Genomic DNA, 17,260 nt, shown 5'->3' with positions numbered 1-17,260 from the left:
TTGCCCTGACTCTTTGGCTTGTCTTCAGACCTCAGCAGACTCTTGTCAGTTCAGGCTGCGGGACTCGTTCGGGGAATAATGGTCCAGTGTGCGCTGCTGCTGCTGCTGGGACTCCTGCACGTGCTGGGGGTGCTGTGCCGGGCAGAGCTCGCTCCTCCCACCCTGAACATCAGCCTGGATGAAGATCCAGAGGTGCGCTGGAAACCTCTGCTCACCGTGTTCGACAAAGACTTCCTGAACAAAGCTGGAGCTCAGGTCATCGAGTGAGTTCTGCTCCTCTCACACACACGACCACCAAGTTTGTAAACACATTAGAAATGAGAGCAATACGTGTTTGATACTGGAAAATACTCTATTGCACTGTAATGACAGGTTTATCTAAGGTTTAACTTTCTGTTACATTATCATTAATGATTAGTCATTATAAAGTGGGGGGGATAAACATCAGGGAAGGAAACCACAAATATCTGAACACTCCAAACATTTACTTTAAGGGACAGTTCACCCAAAAATGAAAAAACAGAAAAAATCTGGAAATGCCGCTATACTGCTCCTGTGGTCATTCAAATTCGACTCGAAATGGCATCATTTATTTACACATGTTTTAAGCCTGAATGTCCATGTTTGGCCCAAACACTACGGTGTAAATGTACTCGTTTTGAGTCGAATTTGAATATTGGGGCCTACAGACACTTGGATGACACCACAGGAGCAGTATGGAGGCTCTTTATGTTTTTTCCTGTTGTTTTTTACACGTTTGAAGAAGTGGTCCACAGTTACTTCAATTGTATTGGATTTTTGCTGAAACACTTTTTACCCCTGAGTCTCCTGAAGTGTTTTTTGGACTCAAACACTTCACACCTCCCCCCATCGGCATAGTGGTGAGGAGATAATGAGTGAGTTTTTGTTTTTTGGGTGAATTATCCCTTTAATATAAACACATCATAAAACAATATATTTTAATTATATAGTGCTTGTAACACTGCTGAAAGACATTTAATACAGGTTATAAACCAGGGGAAGCAAATAAAAGCTAATAACTAGAAATTTATAATACATATAATTGATCACACATTAAAAACAGTTGTGAAGTGAGGTGGGTTTAAAATGATAACATTTTAACTTCAAATATACCAGGCTTTAATCGTTGGGTAAACTAACTTCTAATGGAATCATAAATCATACCTTTGCTGACAGTGATTATACACTAAGGTTTCTGTCTTTTAATAATTTATTTGTTTTTCTATTTTCATTCATTCACATGTTTATTTATTTTCTGTAAGCTCTACCGTTCCAAAATGGGTGCATCATGCGATTGCCCCTGTGGTGTCGGCCTTGGAGAAGTACGTCCCTCAGCCTTACGCCGGGGAGATCCGCGGCATGGCCTCCCACTTCGGGGGAAAGATCTCGGACGTCATCCTTCTCAACTTTGCCTATGAAATATCTGCGTAAGTATGGCGTTAAATCGACCTCAGCCTTCACATCTGAGACATGAGCACCACGCAGAATTGTTTGAGTGTGCAGGATTGAGACAAAAGGCCACTAATGCAAACAAAACTCATGTGCGTCCCCTAGATTTTGCACCAGCATCGTCGCTCAGGACAAAAGTGGGAACGTGTACCACGGCAGGAATCTCGACTATCCACACCCTATTCTCATGAATCTGACCATGAACGTAGATTTCCTCAAGAATGGAGAGGTACAGTATGTGAATTTAGGTGAAAGGGTTCTATTGGCAGAAACTGAATATAAAACAATCCTAGTGATGTTTTCACTAGTGTGTAACATCTAAATTGTACAAATTATTGTTTTCGTCACCCTAGAATGGGCCCTTTATATTTAAAAAGTTTATATTTACATCAGGAGCGGGTCCTCTCTACAGAGGGCGCCATGTTTTTTACAGTAGCCCAGACTGGACAAACTAAACACCTTGTGAGTTTTTAAGACAACTGAAGGTTACCACAGTTAACAGCTCGTACCTTCTCAAACTAAAATAGCTGAGGAGGATCAGTCTGTAAACTTTAGCAGGTGCAAGTTATTGCATGATGATGTGATGTCCAGGATAGACTAAATATACCTTTTGTTCAGGTGATGTACCGTGGAACTTCTTTTGCGGGCTATGTCGGACTGTGGACGGGACAGAGTCCTAACAAGTTTACTGTCTCCGGTGACGAGCGACGTGAGACCACACCTCCTCTCAGCAGTCAAGTTTGTCCAATAGTCCTCCTCTTGTATTTGTTTGAATTGTTTTTGTTTGTTATCCTCAGGCTCTAAACGCTGGTATAACTGGTGGAAGAATATTGTATCCGCTTTCCTCTTGGGGCGGTCCCCAGTCAGCTGGTTGGTGAGGGAGGTGAGTGTGTTATCAGTTATTAGCGTAATGAGGAAGGTTTCGGTGGGAAGTGGAAAGTGAACACTTTCACAGGGAAGTGAATGACTTGTTTTTGTGACCTATGCAGACACTGGAGGGAGCAGAGGACTTCCAGGATGCAGTGATGCATCTTTCTAAAATCCCCATCATCACTGGGGTGTACTACATCGTGGGTGGAGTACGACCCGGGGAAGGGGTCGTCATCACCAGAGATCGGACGGGCCCCGCTGATATCTGGCCCCTGGATCCCCTAAACGGGAGGTAGGCTAAGTACAGGATCTGAGGGGACTCTTATGTCCTGTCCACACTATTGCATATAGTTCACAATCTTAAGTTACTACAACAGAGATTTTTGCTAACGCCTTCCAAAGTGCAGATTTTCTAAAACGTTGGGTCCTGTGCATCCGTGTGTACATGTAAAATGGAGCGTTTTGGCAGATGATGTCACATCTCACTTCGCGCCCACTGTTTGTAAAATGAGCATGTGCCAGAAACAATGGCAGTTATTTACTGGTTTCTCTATTTTTGGTTAGCACTCCTAGGTCTAATTACAAGTTAGTACAACGTTACCTCAGCGTTCTTCTTTGGTATATGACATTTTTTACAAAACAGAGAGGAAAATATCCCTTCAAAAATGATATCTGCAGTTGTGTAAATGAGTTGTGTGATTCCACAAGTGGAACCGAACATTGCATGGTGTGTTCCTGTTCTAGATGGTACAGAGTGGAGACAAACTATGACCACTGGCTTCCTCCCCCAGCCACGGACCATCGAAGGTGAGTCAAGTCACATGACGACCACATCCAGTGTTGTTGTTACTGTTATAAAACTGCTGCTGTGTGTTAATCTCTCAGAGAAGTCGCCAACAAAGCACTGAACGCCACTGGCCAGGAACAAATAAACCTGGAGACACTTTATCAGGCAAGTGTGGGCCAAAGTCCACGTGATACGAGGAGATAATATATGGTGCACATTTTTAAAAAGAGAAAAAAGAGACTATGTTTATTTGTGTTGTCCCCCCAGGTTTTGTCGCTGCCTCCAGTGTGTAATGGGTAAGTGCTGTCCATTTAAGAAGGAAGTTATCTATTTATGTTCTCATTTTTTTGCTCACAGAATCACATGACTGTTCAGATCCCTTGCCCTCCCCCTCACCAATCATCCAATATAGTCAAAAGGCTTTTGTTTGACACCATAGTTCAGCAGTTGAGAGTTTCAGTCAGGGTGCTTAAAATATTGAGTACGTGCTTCACAGTTATTGTAAGAAACCTTTACATAGCTTGTGTGAATAAAGTTTATGCATCTATCTCCCAGAATTACCATCTACACAACAACAATGAGTGCAGCACATCCTGACGAGTACAGGTCACTCATCAGGCAACAGGTAACATCACATATTACATGTATATCCGTTTGTTTCAGGGCTGGATGATGTGGCCCAAAATGATATCTAAATTAATAAATAAAAATAATTAAGAAAAAAATCGTAGTCAATATTGATAATGGTCATTTCACGTTATTATTTATTTTAAGTTTAAAGACTGTTTTTTGCTGCTGAGTGAAGGTTGTGGTTTTAAACTCATCTTTATGAGTAGTTCATGATAATGATAATGATAACACTTGATCAACTTAAATAGATGTATATTGGACTTTTGTTATGTTGCCATTGATGGAAATTATATTGCTGTAATTATTGATAGTGTTTTATTTCCCAGCCCTAGTTTGTTTGCACTCTTCATTTCTCTCTCAGCCATTTTATAAGAAAGGAAGTAATGATAATGACTCATCCTTTCTAATCTTTTTCCAGAGCTGTCGTGAGATTGACTGAACTTGCTGCAATCAACAACGCAATTTTTTTTCTCGTGTATACGAACTACACAACATTTTAATATGCACATTCACGATATATATATATATAGGTGAGATTAGAAGGGAATTTGACATGTGTGTATGTGATTTATATGTCAAGCTTAATAAAGTTTTGAATACTGACATGATTGTCATAATCTGTATTGTGAGCAGAGGATCATTTCTGGAGTATGGAAAGTAAAAGTATTTTCTAATTCTGGTCTCTCAGACCACTGTACCACAAATTCCGACTGAGCTGCTGAGTATGTAACCAGCTATACCCATTTTTTCTTTCTCAGAATTTACCCTATGTATTTGTTTAAGCTACCATGTCATAAAGGAGAGAGAGCTCCTACCATCCTATTCATTTATAAAAGTTCAAATCTTTCACAATCTATGTGTTTATGAAGAAAACAGAAACAAGCTAATGTTATTGTGTATCTGGCGCCTGAGGCTAAAGTGGGCAGCAATAAAGGAAAGTGAGCCATCTCCATTTATGCAACCCATTCCTGCTTCAGTGTCATGTAAATTTAAACAGGACAGAATAGGTTTCATGTCATCTGAAATGACCCTTTTTTACTACTGCCAAGGTCTGTTCGTTGGTTAGTTAGTTGGTTTGTTTGTATGATTACACAAAAACCACTTGGTGGAAGTAGGAGGTTTGGGTCGGGGAAGAACCCGATGTGGATCTTGATCGGGGCAGATCAAGAGGTGAATAAGTAAAAAGCGACTTTGCCAGCTGAAGTGGAGACCTGGGAGCTACTGTAGAAACTGTTTTTACTCAACGTTGATAACAGGACTGATATTAAGAGACTGAAGGAATATACAGCATGGGCTTTGTAGAATATTATAAATATATGCATAACTCATCCCCCTTCTGCAAGGAGGACCACTGGTAATCGGACAATGAGAAAATAAAATTGTGCAATATTTTTTTTTTTCATGTGCAATATTACTTTCACATTTCTTACTCCTACTATCATTGTTAATACTAGTTTCTATTGACACTACAGTTTAGTATTATTTTACAGTCTCTTTATTTCTATACTGGTATACTGTTGTGCATTTACACTATATATTTTTATTTTCACATATTTTTCAAGAATTCCCTTCAGGATTAATATAGTCTCTGTGATCCTATCCTATCTTAAAGGTTCAGTGTGTAGAATTTAGTGACATCTAGTGGTGAAGTTTGCATGTTGCAGCTGAATACCCCTCACATCACCCTCCACTTCCAAACATGAAACAGAACCTGTGGTAACCTTCAGTTGTCATAAAAAACCTATAAGGTGTTTAGTTTGTCCAGTTTGGGCTACTGTAAAAAACATGGCGGCCTCTGTAGAGAGGACCAGCTCCCGATGTAAATATAAAGTATTTAAATATAAAGGGCCCATTCTAGGGTAAAGAAATCAACAATCCATACAATTAAGATGATCACACACTAGTGAAAACATCACAAGGATTATTGTATATTCAATTTCTGCCAATAGATCCCTTTCACCTGAATCTTACACACTGGACCTTTAAGTGATTGTCTGTCGTTCACATGAATCAACAGTAGAGGGCAGCAATACGCCGGTGCAGTGTCTCATGTGCCAACCCTCAGGCAAGAGAAGAAGGCAGCAGCAGCAGCAGCACATCACATGACACTTCCTGTGTGGACACTTCACAACACCACCGACACACATCAGCAGCCTCGCAGCCTCTGCTGTGTCATCCAACATGCTGGCGCTCATCAACAGGCTCCTGGACTGGTTCAGGGCGCTCTTCTGGAAGGAGGAGATGGAGCTCACGCTGGTGGGACTGCAGTACTCCGGGAAAACCACATTCGTCAACGTGATTGCGGTAAGTGGCTAGCAAACAGGCAGAGTCGGTCCGGGCTACTACCTGGAAGCGGCTGTATTTGGACGTGTTACATATTCGAAAGAGTGAGTTCGGACAGTCAGGGACGTGGCTAAGGCCTGGACCGCTGTGGTGCTTCATTAACATCACATAATGCTGTGTTAGCAACACTGCTAGCCCAGCTGTTGTTGGGCTAAAGCTACAATGACGAAGTTGCTGGCGTGACTGTGCGCGTGCACATGAAGGTAGTCATGTGAAGTGACGCGGCGGTGGTTGTAAACATCAGCAAAAACAGTGACAAACTACATATAGAAAAACAACCTGTTGTGTTTAAGTCATCTAGCTGCATGGGAGGCATGGGGCCACTGTATAGCCTCTTTATATGTACATAAATGTATATCTATATCTATTGTTTGTCAAGCCTATAAAGCAGAGTTTAGATTGGCCTTTACATGTGTGTAAATAAATATATATATATATTTGTATCTTACTGTATGTTAAACTTATATAGCAGAGTTATATTGCCTATATGTATGTATATATTTAGAACTATCTATCTTATTATATGTCAAACCTGTATGGCAGAGTTTAGTTTTCAGTTTTCTATATATCTGTGTCTTGTTTAGTTTTGCCTATCCGTATATATATATATGTCTTTATCTTATTGAATTTCAAACCTATAAAGCAAAGATTAGTTCTCTCTCTCTCTCTCTCTCTCTAGATATATATATATAGATATATCTATATATATCTGTCCTATTGTATGTCAAGCCTATATAGCAGAGTTTAGTTTGGCCTCCATCTACATATATCTATATTTGTATCTTATTGTATGTTAAGCCTATATAGCAGATTTTCTTTTTGCCAATATGTATCTCTATATACCCTATTGTCTACCAAGCCTATGTGGCAGAGCTTAGTTTTGCATATATATCGATATCTTGAACTATATCTAATTGTATGTCAAGCCTATATAACAGAGTCAGGTTTTGCTGCTGGCTCTTGTTTATGCTTCCTCTGTTGATAGATCTACATGTATGGAACCCTGTCTGTCCTGTTTGATGTTAAAACTTTCAATATGTCATGATACTTGTTGCAATCCTTGTTCTAGTTGATGTTTTTATGTCCTCATCGGTCTTGGCTGGGTGGGGTCCAATTGGACCACTGTTGTTTATGTCTGTCATGACAGTCCACTCTGTGTCTTAAGGTGAAGCCAGATATTAGGTCACAGTTCTGTAGACGCTCCATTTCCTGGATTCGTCATAATACTCAGTATTTCCCAGCCTCTGTTGTGTTCATATCAGGTGATCTGCAGTGAGGTTTGAATAAAGCTGCTTTCTCCTTCACACACACACACACACACACACACACACACACACACACACACACACACACACACACACACACACACACACACACACTGAAAGGCTGCTCAACTAGGCCACATCAAAGCCACACAACCAAGGCTTTGTAGAGTGATTGATCTTTTCATGGTTTGTTTTTCAAATAGTTGACTTTACTTATAAGACTGGATAGTGTGCGTATCTATGGATGACACAGCTTAATGTTAAATGCCTGTTTTCTTTGCACTTCGAACTTCTCGAGTGATTCGTCAGAGCTATTGCTGGTTGTAGAGTTGCTGAGTGGAAGCTGATGCATAGATGGCATCATCTCAGCAGCATGAATCATAGAGTGAAATGGCAAAGTTTTCAAAATGCACCTACATACAGTCTTTGAGTAGCTCATATTGTCCCTGTGATCAGATTATTTTCTAATTTCTTGTGGCCCCGATGCACAGAAGTGATTCAACTTCTCCAGACATCTCATGTGACCTGAATGAGATGAAACCAAACTGACCTTCTGAAAATTTGGCAGTAGAGCTAAAACAGTCACTTCACAGCTTGGTCATTCAATGGTTGTCATCAAACATGGAGTGACAGCTAGTGGGTGGAGGCCTTATGTCTTCAGGTTGTCTGTCCCATTTTTGTCAACATCATATTCCAACACCTTGAGGGAACTAGTTTAAATTTGGTACAAATGTTTAGTTTGGCTCACGGATGAACTTATTAGAATTTGGTGGTCAAAGTTCAAGTTCTTTGTAACATTATGTGTCAAGTCTGCCTTTAGGGAATTTCCCACCTCCTATCAATCTGGGAAAAAATTATCTAGACTGAAACTGCAGTTATTGGCAGAGTCATACAACAACAGTGCTGTATTTCTAGTTCTAACAATGTAGCATGTAACATTTCCTCTTCACGTTTGTCTTGTGCAGTCAGGCCAGTTCAGCGAAGACATGATCCCCACAGTCGGTTTCAACATGCGGAAGGTCACCAAAGGCAACGTGACGATAAAGGTAGGCTGGCAAGTGTGCAGCTGGACGCTTTCCCTGCTCAACAGAAATCAATTTCATACTGGACTGGTGCCTGCAGGGAGCTGTTCACTCTGCCCTGCACAGCAGTAATTGTGCAATGATTAGTTTATAAAAGGAACAAAATGGTGCACTGATGTTTTTTTTGTGTTCTGCTTTTGACTGCACTATTGACTTTGTGCTCTTTTTTTTGCTTCAGATATGGGACATAGGTGGACAGCCCCGCTTCAGAAGCATGTGGGAGCGCTACTGCAGAGGAGTGAATGCAATTGTGTAAGTTTGTGGTGCGGCATGTAGCACATGGCCTTTGTGCGGGGAACTTGACAGAACAGAGGGAAAAAAATCTTTGCCTAATAAAATGCACATTCATCCTGTTAATGTTTGGCTTGTTTTGGTATTGTCTCGTACAACAGTGTTTATACATAGTTGTAGATATTATGCTGCTGTTAATACTTGAGCAAAGTATTTCATTTGGCTTTTTGAAACACATTTCTGTTCTAAATAGTATAATTTTTTTATCTTTGCAGTTACATGGTGGACGCGGCAGATCGAGAGAAGATAGAAGCTTCCAGAAATGAACTGCACAACCTTTTAGAAAAGCCACAACTACAGGGAATTCCTGTAAGAGACTACTTGTTGCTATTGGACCTACAACTCATGATGTTTCCGGCTCTTTGTGGTTGATCGCATTGATTTCTAGATTGTTGATCTAGTGACTATCGGCACAAACTGATATATAGTAATCATTGCAATTAATGCAGTGACTCAGGCTGGATGACTTTACAGTGACTCAGGCCTGATGACATTTTACTCAGCGGCCATTTGAAGCCCAGATGGAATTTTAAAGTTACTTTTCAATATCTAAGCCGACATGATAATTGACTTGACAGGGTTTAATGTGCTGAATCGATAAGATTCCAGCTGCCGTGACTTGACACCACTCTCTGGCATTTAATTTTGTCCTAACAGTAATAATCTGTGAAGGGTGAATCCTGTGGGGGAGACGAATTCTTTTTAGATTGTGTTGTCACAGTAAATGATGACTATGGCTGGGCTGAACCGATGCAGGTACCTGGAATTCGGTACCGGTACCCAATGGTACTCTCTCTGTATATAAAAAAAATTTCCGTCTAAGGTTTTTTCTGCGTCTAGAATTCGAGGTGTCTCCCTCCATCAAATTTCGTGCCGCTTCTGCCTCCCAACAAAATTCTAGTACAATGGAAACCGCCGATAGTGATCACGTTTTACTCACTCTCTCACTCACAGACTCAGCTGACGTCTCTGACAGTTTAAACCTATATTTGTTAAAAATGGCGCCACAATATCAACATTGATCAGCACATAATGATCCATACTTTTTTATTTTATTGAATATTAAATTACTGACAGAGCCAGTAAAAACTGTAAGAAATTACTTTTTTACCGTCCGAACTACCGACGTAATTCGGTCGGTATCCTTGATAGTACAGAGTTCGGTAACTAACCCTAGTGATGACTCTGGTACGTTTGTGCTGGATGTTGAAGAGCTCTTTCTCCCTTTTTTCTTATTTTCCAGGTTCTAGTTCTGGGCAACAAACGAGACCTACCCAACGCACTTGATGAGAAGCAGCTCATTGAAAGAATGTGAGGCACTTGTACTCATATTGATAATCCAGGATAAGGATGTGTAAAACCTCCATGTGCTATTTCTTTCATAAGTTTATTTAGTCATGTGTATCACATCAGTCAATATCAAAGTGCGGGGCATTATTCCTGGTGGTTCTGGAATGAGATGCTCATGTAATGCCCCCAGCATCCACGACTGGAAGGATTTTATGCTCTACAAAATAAGTGTCTTAAGAGTTTTGAAGATTTTAATTCTATGTTTCCCACTTTGCAGGAACCTATCTGCCATTCAGGACCGAGAGATCTGCTGCTACTCTGTCTCCTGCAAAGAGCAGGACAACATAGGTAAAATCTGAGTGAAGCAAGTTTACTTCAGTAACTCAGGCTTTTTATAGGAAACATTATGAATTTCTGTTTAGTTAAAGAGGTTTTAATTAGTTTGCCTTACATTGACACAGAAATGCATCCTCATTGGTTAGCCTGGTCCCAGTAGAGAGAGTTTTCAGGCTTAGCATCACTTCAGGCTTATCAAGTGTTTCACCTTGGCACATTGATCACATGATCATATCAAATGTAAGGAGCAGTTTCACCATTTTTCTCTCTTGATGCTACTGACATAAAATGTAAGGAGACAATGGATTGTGATACTTTTCTTTATTGCCTCAAAAGAAACCACCTATCTGAAGTCATAGTTGGTGCTCCAGAGTTCAGCTGGATAATGTCACGTTGTGTTTTGTACATTAATCCCCAATCAGTCAGTCCAATGCTTGTTGTGTTGCACCTTGCGTACAGGGTGGTGCAAGTCAAAACGCTTTTTACTGATTACTGACCAGCTAATACTACACAGATGTAAGAAAAATTGAAATATAAATAAAATGATGAAAATACCAAGAAATAATACATGAAAATAGATAGATTACAGTAAAACAGATAATGACAATAACATAATAGATGATATGGAGTAAGACCCTGTAGAGCTTAACAACAATGAAACAAACAATGGACATAAAACATTGACGATACAAGGAAAGGTCCCATTACTACCGTAGAATTTGAACCTGTAATGATGAGGTAACAGTCGACCTAATGGGTATACATGTTAAATGCACACACATACAGAGGTATGAGTCCTGCAGTGGCAGCGGGTTCGATTCTGACCTGTCCCTTTGCTGCACTTCTCTCTCAATTTCTCTTTCACTGTCCACTGTCCTAAAAATAAAGGTGGAAAAAACCAAAAGATATCTTTACAAATTAATAGTATGTTCTTGCTGAAGTCTCTAAATGTCTTAAATGTCTTTCCTGCCTGCAGATATCACACTGCAGTGGCTCATCCAGCACTCAAAGTCCAGGAGAAGCTGAAAGTGACGCTGTCCCCAGTCGCAGCTCTGGCCTCAGCCCTCTAGTCACGGGTCCTCGACAGTCATCCCCTCCACTGTCTCCGTGAAGTAATCCAGCTCTCTCGCTCTCTCTCTCCGCTCACTACTGTCACCACCTGCACCACCTATTACACTACCATAGATGTGTCGCCCCCTGTACAGCACTACCAACCCTCCCAACTATCTGGAGTCCTGAAAGTAGTCTCAGTACTGTGCTAGAAGGTGCATTGTCCACACCCATCATGCCTTATTGCATCATTACGGACACGCTCTGTGTCTGTGAACATCAAAGCGTTTGTCTTTCTTTTATTTCCTTATTTTCCAAATGGCTTCTGTTTCCGTCGACAAAGGAAGGTAATGATGTTGCTGTGCACTTTTCCACAGCTCGAGTGGAGCTCCTCCAATCCCACAGTCCAACATCTGTTTCGGTGCCTGTCAACATTTGGTTGTTTACATTGAGAGATTGTGCGATTGTAGTTTTTAAACAGTTAATTGCCAAAACGACGATGGTTGCTCGCGGTAATGCCTTCAAGTCCTGATAAACCCTCTGCAATGTAGCCGGCGTGGCATATGGAAGTATCCATTTTAATAAGTGACTTAAATGAAAGTTTACACACAACATAAAGATCAATGGAAGGTGAGACTGTGAGTGGTTGTTGTGTCTGAGACAGAAATCTTATAACAGATCAGCAGATTTTTAAGTGCCTTTGACTAAGTGAGTGTCCCAATCAGACAGTTATGGCCCAAGGCAACTTCTAACTCATATATAAATAAAACAAAACACTTGGTACAGACAGCATAAATCCCGTGATTACACTTAACACCACCTCTAGACAATCTCATTTGATGTTTTCTAATCATATAAACACATAATGATGTCTGAGAATAGACACGACTGTACCCACAGTGGAAAATGAGGAATGATGACGGGAACGTGCGATGAAATAAGAAAATGTTACATTTTGTGTGGTTGATTTTTAATTGTTGTTTCACTTGTAGCCTGTGACTCGTATGTAGCTCGACATGTGGGCTGACTCTTGCTTGCACTTCTCAGGTTGTTTTCAAATTGTCTGAAAGCTGTATGGGTGTGTGTCTGTGTCATAATCCCTACTTTGTTCGGGTTGGACAACAGAAAGCCGGTGTTAGTCACGACGACGACGACGGGACAGTCCTTCAGTTCAGTAAAGTGCTGGATGCTTGATATCCGCCACGCCTTGCCACGCCCTCGTCTGGAGCCCGATGTCTTTTTTGTACAAGTCTTAGCAGTCCCAGGACGACGCTTTGCTCCTCTAAAAGCGACATATTGATTGACTCTTCATTTCCTTTCAGCGACAAGACAATGATTTCTCCCAGATTCGACCACTGTACATCTATCTGCCCCTTGCTTGGCCAGTGCATCTTGATCTGTTAATTTTTTGTGTGTGTCACCAGATGGGGGTGAGGTATCCCTTCTGCTTCAATACTATATGTAGGCCTACATGGCTTATGTATTCCACTGTAATGTTAGTTCTACAGATCCATCGCACACTCTGTTATCACACATGTTGTGCTGTGTCTGTCTGTGATCGTCGTAATCCTAGATGTCGATTGTTGGGACCACAGCAGCAGTGAGGGGCTGTATAATTGGGTGACTGTGTGGGTAATTTGGGGAAAGCTTTGTTACCTGTGTAGTAGTAATAATGATAATATAGCCTATTTGCAATTTGTATGTGCATGTGCTGAACTTATCCACATTCAATTGCAGACTTTGTAAATAAGAAGTTAGCATTTTTATTCCAACAAATGCGCCTATAGATGTTATGCATTCTCTTCCTGTGATTGCTAATAAATTTGTTTTTATTTTTAAGGATGCCGAGCGTTGTGTCCACATTTCTTGGTAAGTTTTCAGTATGTCTTGTCACCACTAGGTGGAGGCAGAGGGCTTTGGAAGGATAATAGTAAAAGGGAGCTTTAAAATATTTTCAGACTGTTGGCTCACAAGTTTTACCTGAGGTTTTCTTTTGGTGAATTGTGAATATGCTTTCAAATATATATATATATAAATATATATATAAATATATATATATATATATATGCGATTGTTGTGATTAGTGTAGGGTAGATGTGAATGTGTTTTTCAGGTATTCCTCATGTTGTGGGGACCTGAATCTGTTTGCAAAGTCACACTATGAGGACTTGTCTTCCTTATGGGGATAAAAATACATTCCCCATAACGTAAATCATTAAGGTGAAGACATGTTTTAAGGTTAAGGTTAGAGTTAGGGTTCAAGGTATTAACTGGTTAAGGTGAGAGTAAATGTCCAGGAAATCAATGTAAGTCAATGTAACGCCCTTTAAAGTCATGGGAACACGACTGTGTGTGTGTGTGCGTGTTTGAAAGAGATATAGAATTGTACCAAGTCTAAATGAGCAGGATACATTGCAGGTCTTGACTTAGAACCTCACAACACCTTCATTCACAGCAGATCCCATGGCAGGCAGCCTACCTGCACCCACAATGCACTTGTTTGTTGTAATTTCCATATTGCACAGACCTAACTTCCATTGTGGATAGATGGGGTTCTGAATTTTCCATTAAGCAGCCATTGTTTCTTATAGAGCTCGTTATAGATGATTAACACCTCTTAAGTGTTTCTTGGCAGAAAACATGTCTGTTACTCAGAGAAGTGTAACTGTGCTAATGATAAAACAAGTGCGGGGAGCATGTTGCAAACTCGGGGGGCTATAAAGCAAAGTGTGTTCTCACAGCTGGAGCTGCACAGAGCTGTCGGAGAGCGGGCCTGTGCTGTTAAAGCAGGAACACCTTAATTAATCTAATATCTTAAACACAGCATTTAATGAACAGCTGCTGGCATTTATTGTATGCCAGAGCGGTGGTTAAAACGTGTGGACAGATCAAGGTGTTGCCTGATGAATTCCATGGGTCAGTACAGACTGTTTGGGACTCTGTGTGTGTGTGTGTGCTCTTGTACAGCTATCTTTGTGAGGACCAGTTTGAGTCTACAACCTACGGAGTGAGGACATTTAGGGAAAGTGGACCTTTTGGCCGGTCCTCACTTTGTGACCCCCCTTTAATGGACTGTTTGGGGGTTAAGACTTGGTTTTAAGGTTAGAATTAGGTTAGTTTAAGGGTTAGGGCTAGGCATTAAGTTTGGATGTTAAGGGTTAGGGTAAGGGGCTAGGGAATGCATTATGTCAATGAGTGTCCTCACTAAGGTGTGTGTGTGTGTGTGTGTGTGTGTGTGTGTGTGTGTGTGTGTGTGTGTGTGTGTGTGTGTGTGTGTGTGTGTGTGTGTGTGTGTGTGTGTGTGTGTGTGTGTGTGTGTGGTTTACAACTGCAGTGAACACGAAGAGATTGATTGTTGGTTATGAGGTCATGGAGACGACTTATAGGTGCGACATGCTATTAATGTAGTTACACTCCTTTACCGATGCATTCATTACGTAACACATACAAGTGTTTAGCGTCCATCACCTGCCACGTATGCAAGTGTCCAAAAAACTCTTCGGTCTGTCTTATAAATGTCACCATAATTAAAAGAGCTGCTGTGAATTGAATCGTGTCATGATTCAAGCTCTCCTAGCTTTCACCGCTGCGGCCTTGAGCTCAATAAATCCTCTCCAGAAACATGGATGTCTTAAATGATGACATTCAACACTGCTGTTCATAGTGAATCACATCTATACAGCAGCATGGATTGTTTTCAGTGCAACGATCCATGATCTCTACGTTGGAGCTTATGCTGCCAGCATCCATCCAGCTTCCTGTCTACAAAATGCCTCCCACTCTAAAGCACAAAAACAGTTCCAGATGAAGCTGCTGTCACTTCTATTGGTTCACTTCTTTGTCTGCAGCCCTGGACATTTAGTTTGAAGCGTTTGAAGAGATTTACTTTCACTCAGTTGTCTGAGCTCTGTAACAAGTGAACTCATCATATCTGAGTGGAGTGGGGGGGGCCACAGTTATCTGACAGTGGTGGAGAAAGTGCTCAAACATTTTACTTAATTAAAATTACAGATAAATAGACAAATGTATCCAAGTAAAAGTTAAAGTACCATATTAATATGTCTACTTGAGTAAGAGGAAATACTTGCTTTTACATATACTTAAAGTATTCCAAATAAAAGTACTTGCTGGGTCAAACCTATTCCCTAATTCAACGCTCTACTACTGTGCCAACTCTATAGTCTGGTTTATTAATAAGTAATACAGACTCGAATTAATGAAGAATGCTGCAGATGATGCTGCTGAAAACACACTCTTATTAATTAATGAGTCTTTTCTCTGACCTCTTCCGAATCCATTTCAGGTGTTTCTTCTTCACCAGTGATGCTGCTGCAGGTTGTGTCTTATGTTACCTGCCCTCTGTTTGGATCCAGACCTTGTTAATTTATCTTAATATTTAAAAAGAAAAAAGCAACATGCAACACATTGTTTAGTAAAAAAACCTAGTGAAGTAGCAAGTGCAAGTATTTGCTGATATATGTAGTGGAGTAAAAGTGAAAAGTACCTTGAAAATGAATCTAGTTAAGTACAGATACATGAAAAATAACAAAGTAAAAGTACTTTTTCTTTTTTCTGTGGAGCCACTGTCCTATCCCTATCGAGGCTGAATGGATGGTACAGGCAGATATTTAATAATAATTAGCTCAGCATTTAGATGTCTAAGTCATAATCTTTAATGATATGCAGCATTTGCAGTGCACCCACGAAGCATCTCAGTAAATCTGCAAGCTGTGAACACGTGGCTGTAAAGGTGAAGGTCATTTCACGTCTGATTTACAGCACCTGCATCAGGGTTTGAAATGGCAGGATATTAAATCTGCAGTTCATCAGAATTACAAAGATGGGAGCAATGATATAATATCAAATAAAGCATGAGAGGAGTTACTTTCTCCTCAATGTAGTTTGGCTGTTTTTCAGTAACTGTGCAACAAAATAGATCAAGTTTAATTCAGATGGATGTCAAGTGAACCCCCTTCTCTCTGATTGGACAAACCAATTCATTCACTTTCACAATACTCCTACTAATAATAATAAACAAAAAAAAGAATACTCTTTAATTATATAGCACATTTAAAACACAGTTACAAGGTGCTTTACAAGTTAAAAAATGAAAAGTTGAACAGTTAAAAAAGCAGACAACAGGGAGAAAAGGCAACTTGAGCATCACACAGCATTAGAGCACAAATACAAAAATAAATAAAATGTTACAGATGAGTAAAAACGAGGGGATGACTCCAATTCCCATGTCTTTAAGAGAGATTAAAAAAGAACAACGTACGGATGGATCTCCTCAGGGAGATCTTTCGTCCTGTTGATTGGCAACAGGACCAACAGGGCCTTCGCTGAGGACCTCAGGTCACACCCGGGCTTATAGTGTGTCAAAAGATCTCAATTGTTCTTAATTGCAAGTCCAGAATAAATTAAAATCAATACTAAAATTTACTGGAAGCCAATGAAGAGAAGCTAAAATCAGAGGATTGTGCCCTCTCTATCTTGCTAGATTTGCAAGACATTAAAAACATAGCTTCACACTGGCTCAAGCAGCCAGTTGTTGATCCACTGCTGTTTGCCACTCTTTGTTCACATGGCTGGGAAGGTGACATCAGAGTCTGTCCACTGTCTTTAGTGACGCTAACTGTGGGGTAATTTGTCCTGGGATCTTAAAGCCTCAGTTTTATGAGACGTAAATAAGTTGTTCCAAAGTTGTTAAACTACAGGGTCGGGATTAGAGGTTTGGAGGCCCGGCAATGACAGGCATCTGCAAACACTTCATTCAGGTCCTCGTGTGGACCATAATTTTGTGCTAATCAGTGTGTGTGTGTGTCTGTGTGTGTAATGTCCCATGA

General features: G+C 40.5%; 2 protein-coding genes across 2 annotated transcripts; both read left to right on the top strand.

The window, feature by feature from the left end:
• On the top strand, positions 1-4,420 carry LOC117762139 (N-acylethanolamine-hydrolyzing acid amidase-like). The gene is made up of 11 exons (XM_034586630.1): positions 1-263; positions 1,284-1,448; positions 1,576-1,699; positions 2,089-2,179; positions 2,268-2,353; positions 2,460-2,632; positions 3,085-3,147; positions 3,226-3,292; positions 3,395-3,423; positions 3,683-3,752; positions 4,176-4,420. Exons 1-11 carry the CDS (start codon positions 79-81, stop codon positions 4,194-4,196), a joined length of 1,074 nt encoding a protein of 357 aa, XP_034442521.1. The 5' UTR covers positions 1-78; the 3' UTR covers positions 4,197-4,420.
• Positions 4,421-5,813: 1,393 nt separating this feature from the next.
• On the top strand, positions 5,814-13,256 carry arl8bb (ADP-ribosylation factor-like 8Bb). Its single transcript, XM_034586632.1, has 7 exons — positions 5,814-6,061; positions 8,331-8,411; positions 8,626-8,699; positions 8,954-9,047; positions 9,982-10,049; positions 10,306-10,376; positions 11,341-13,256. The coding sequence occupies exons 1-7, from the start codon at positions 5,939-5,941 to the stop codon at positions 11,388-11,390; spliced, it is 561 nt and encodes a 186-aa protein (XP_034442523.1). The 5' UTR covers positions 5,814-5,938; the 3' UTR covers positions 11,391-13,256.
• Positions 13,257-17,260: the final 4,004 nt, after the last annotated feature.

The sequence above is a fragment of the Hippoglossus hippoglossus genome, chromosome 5 (genome assembly GCF_009819705.1).
Source record: "Hippoglossus hippoglossus isolate fHipHip1 chromosome 5, fHipHip1.pri, whole genome shotgun sequence".
In the NCBI taxonomy this organism is placed as follows: domain Eukaryota; kingdom Metazoa; phylum Chordata; class Actinopteri; order Pleuronectiformes; family Pleuronectidae; genus Hippoglossus; species Hippoglossus hippoglossus.
The sequence above is the reverse complement of the archived record's forward strand: the minus strand, read 5'-3'. Positions and strand labels throughout refer to the sequence as shown.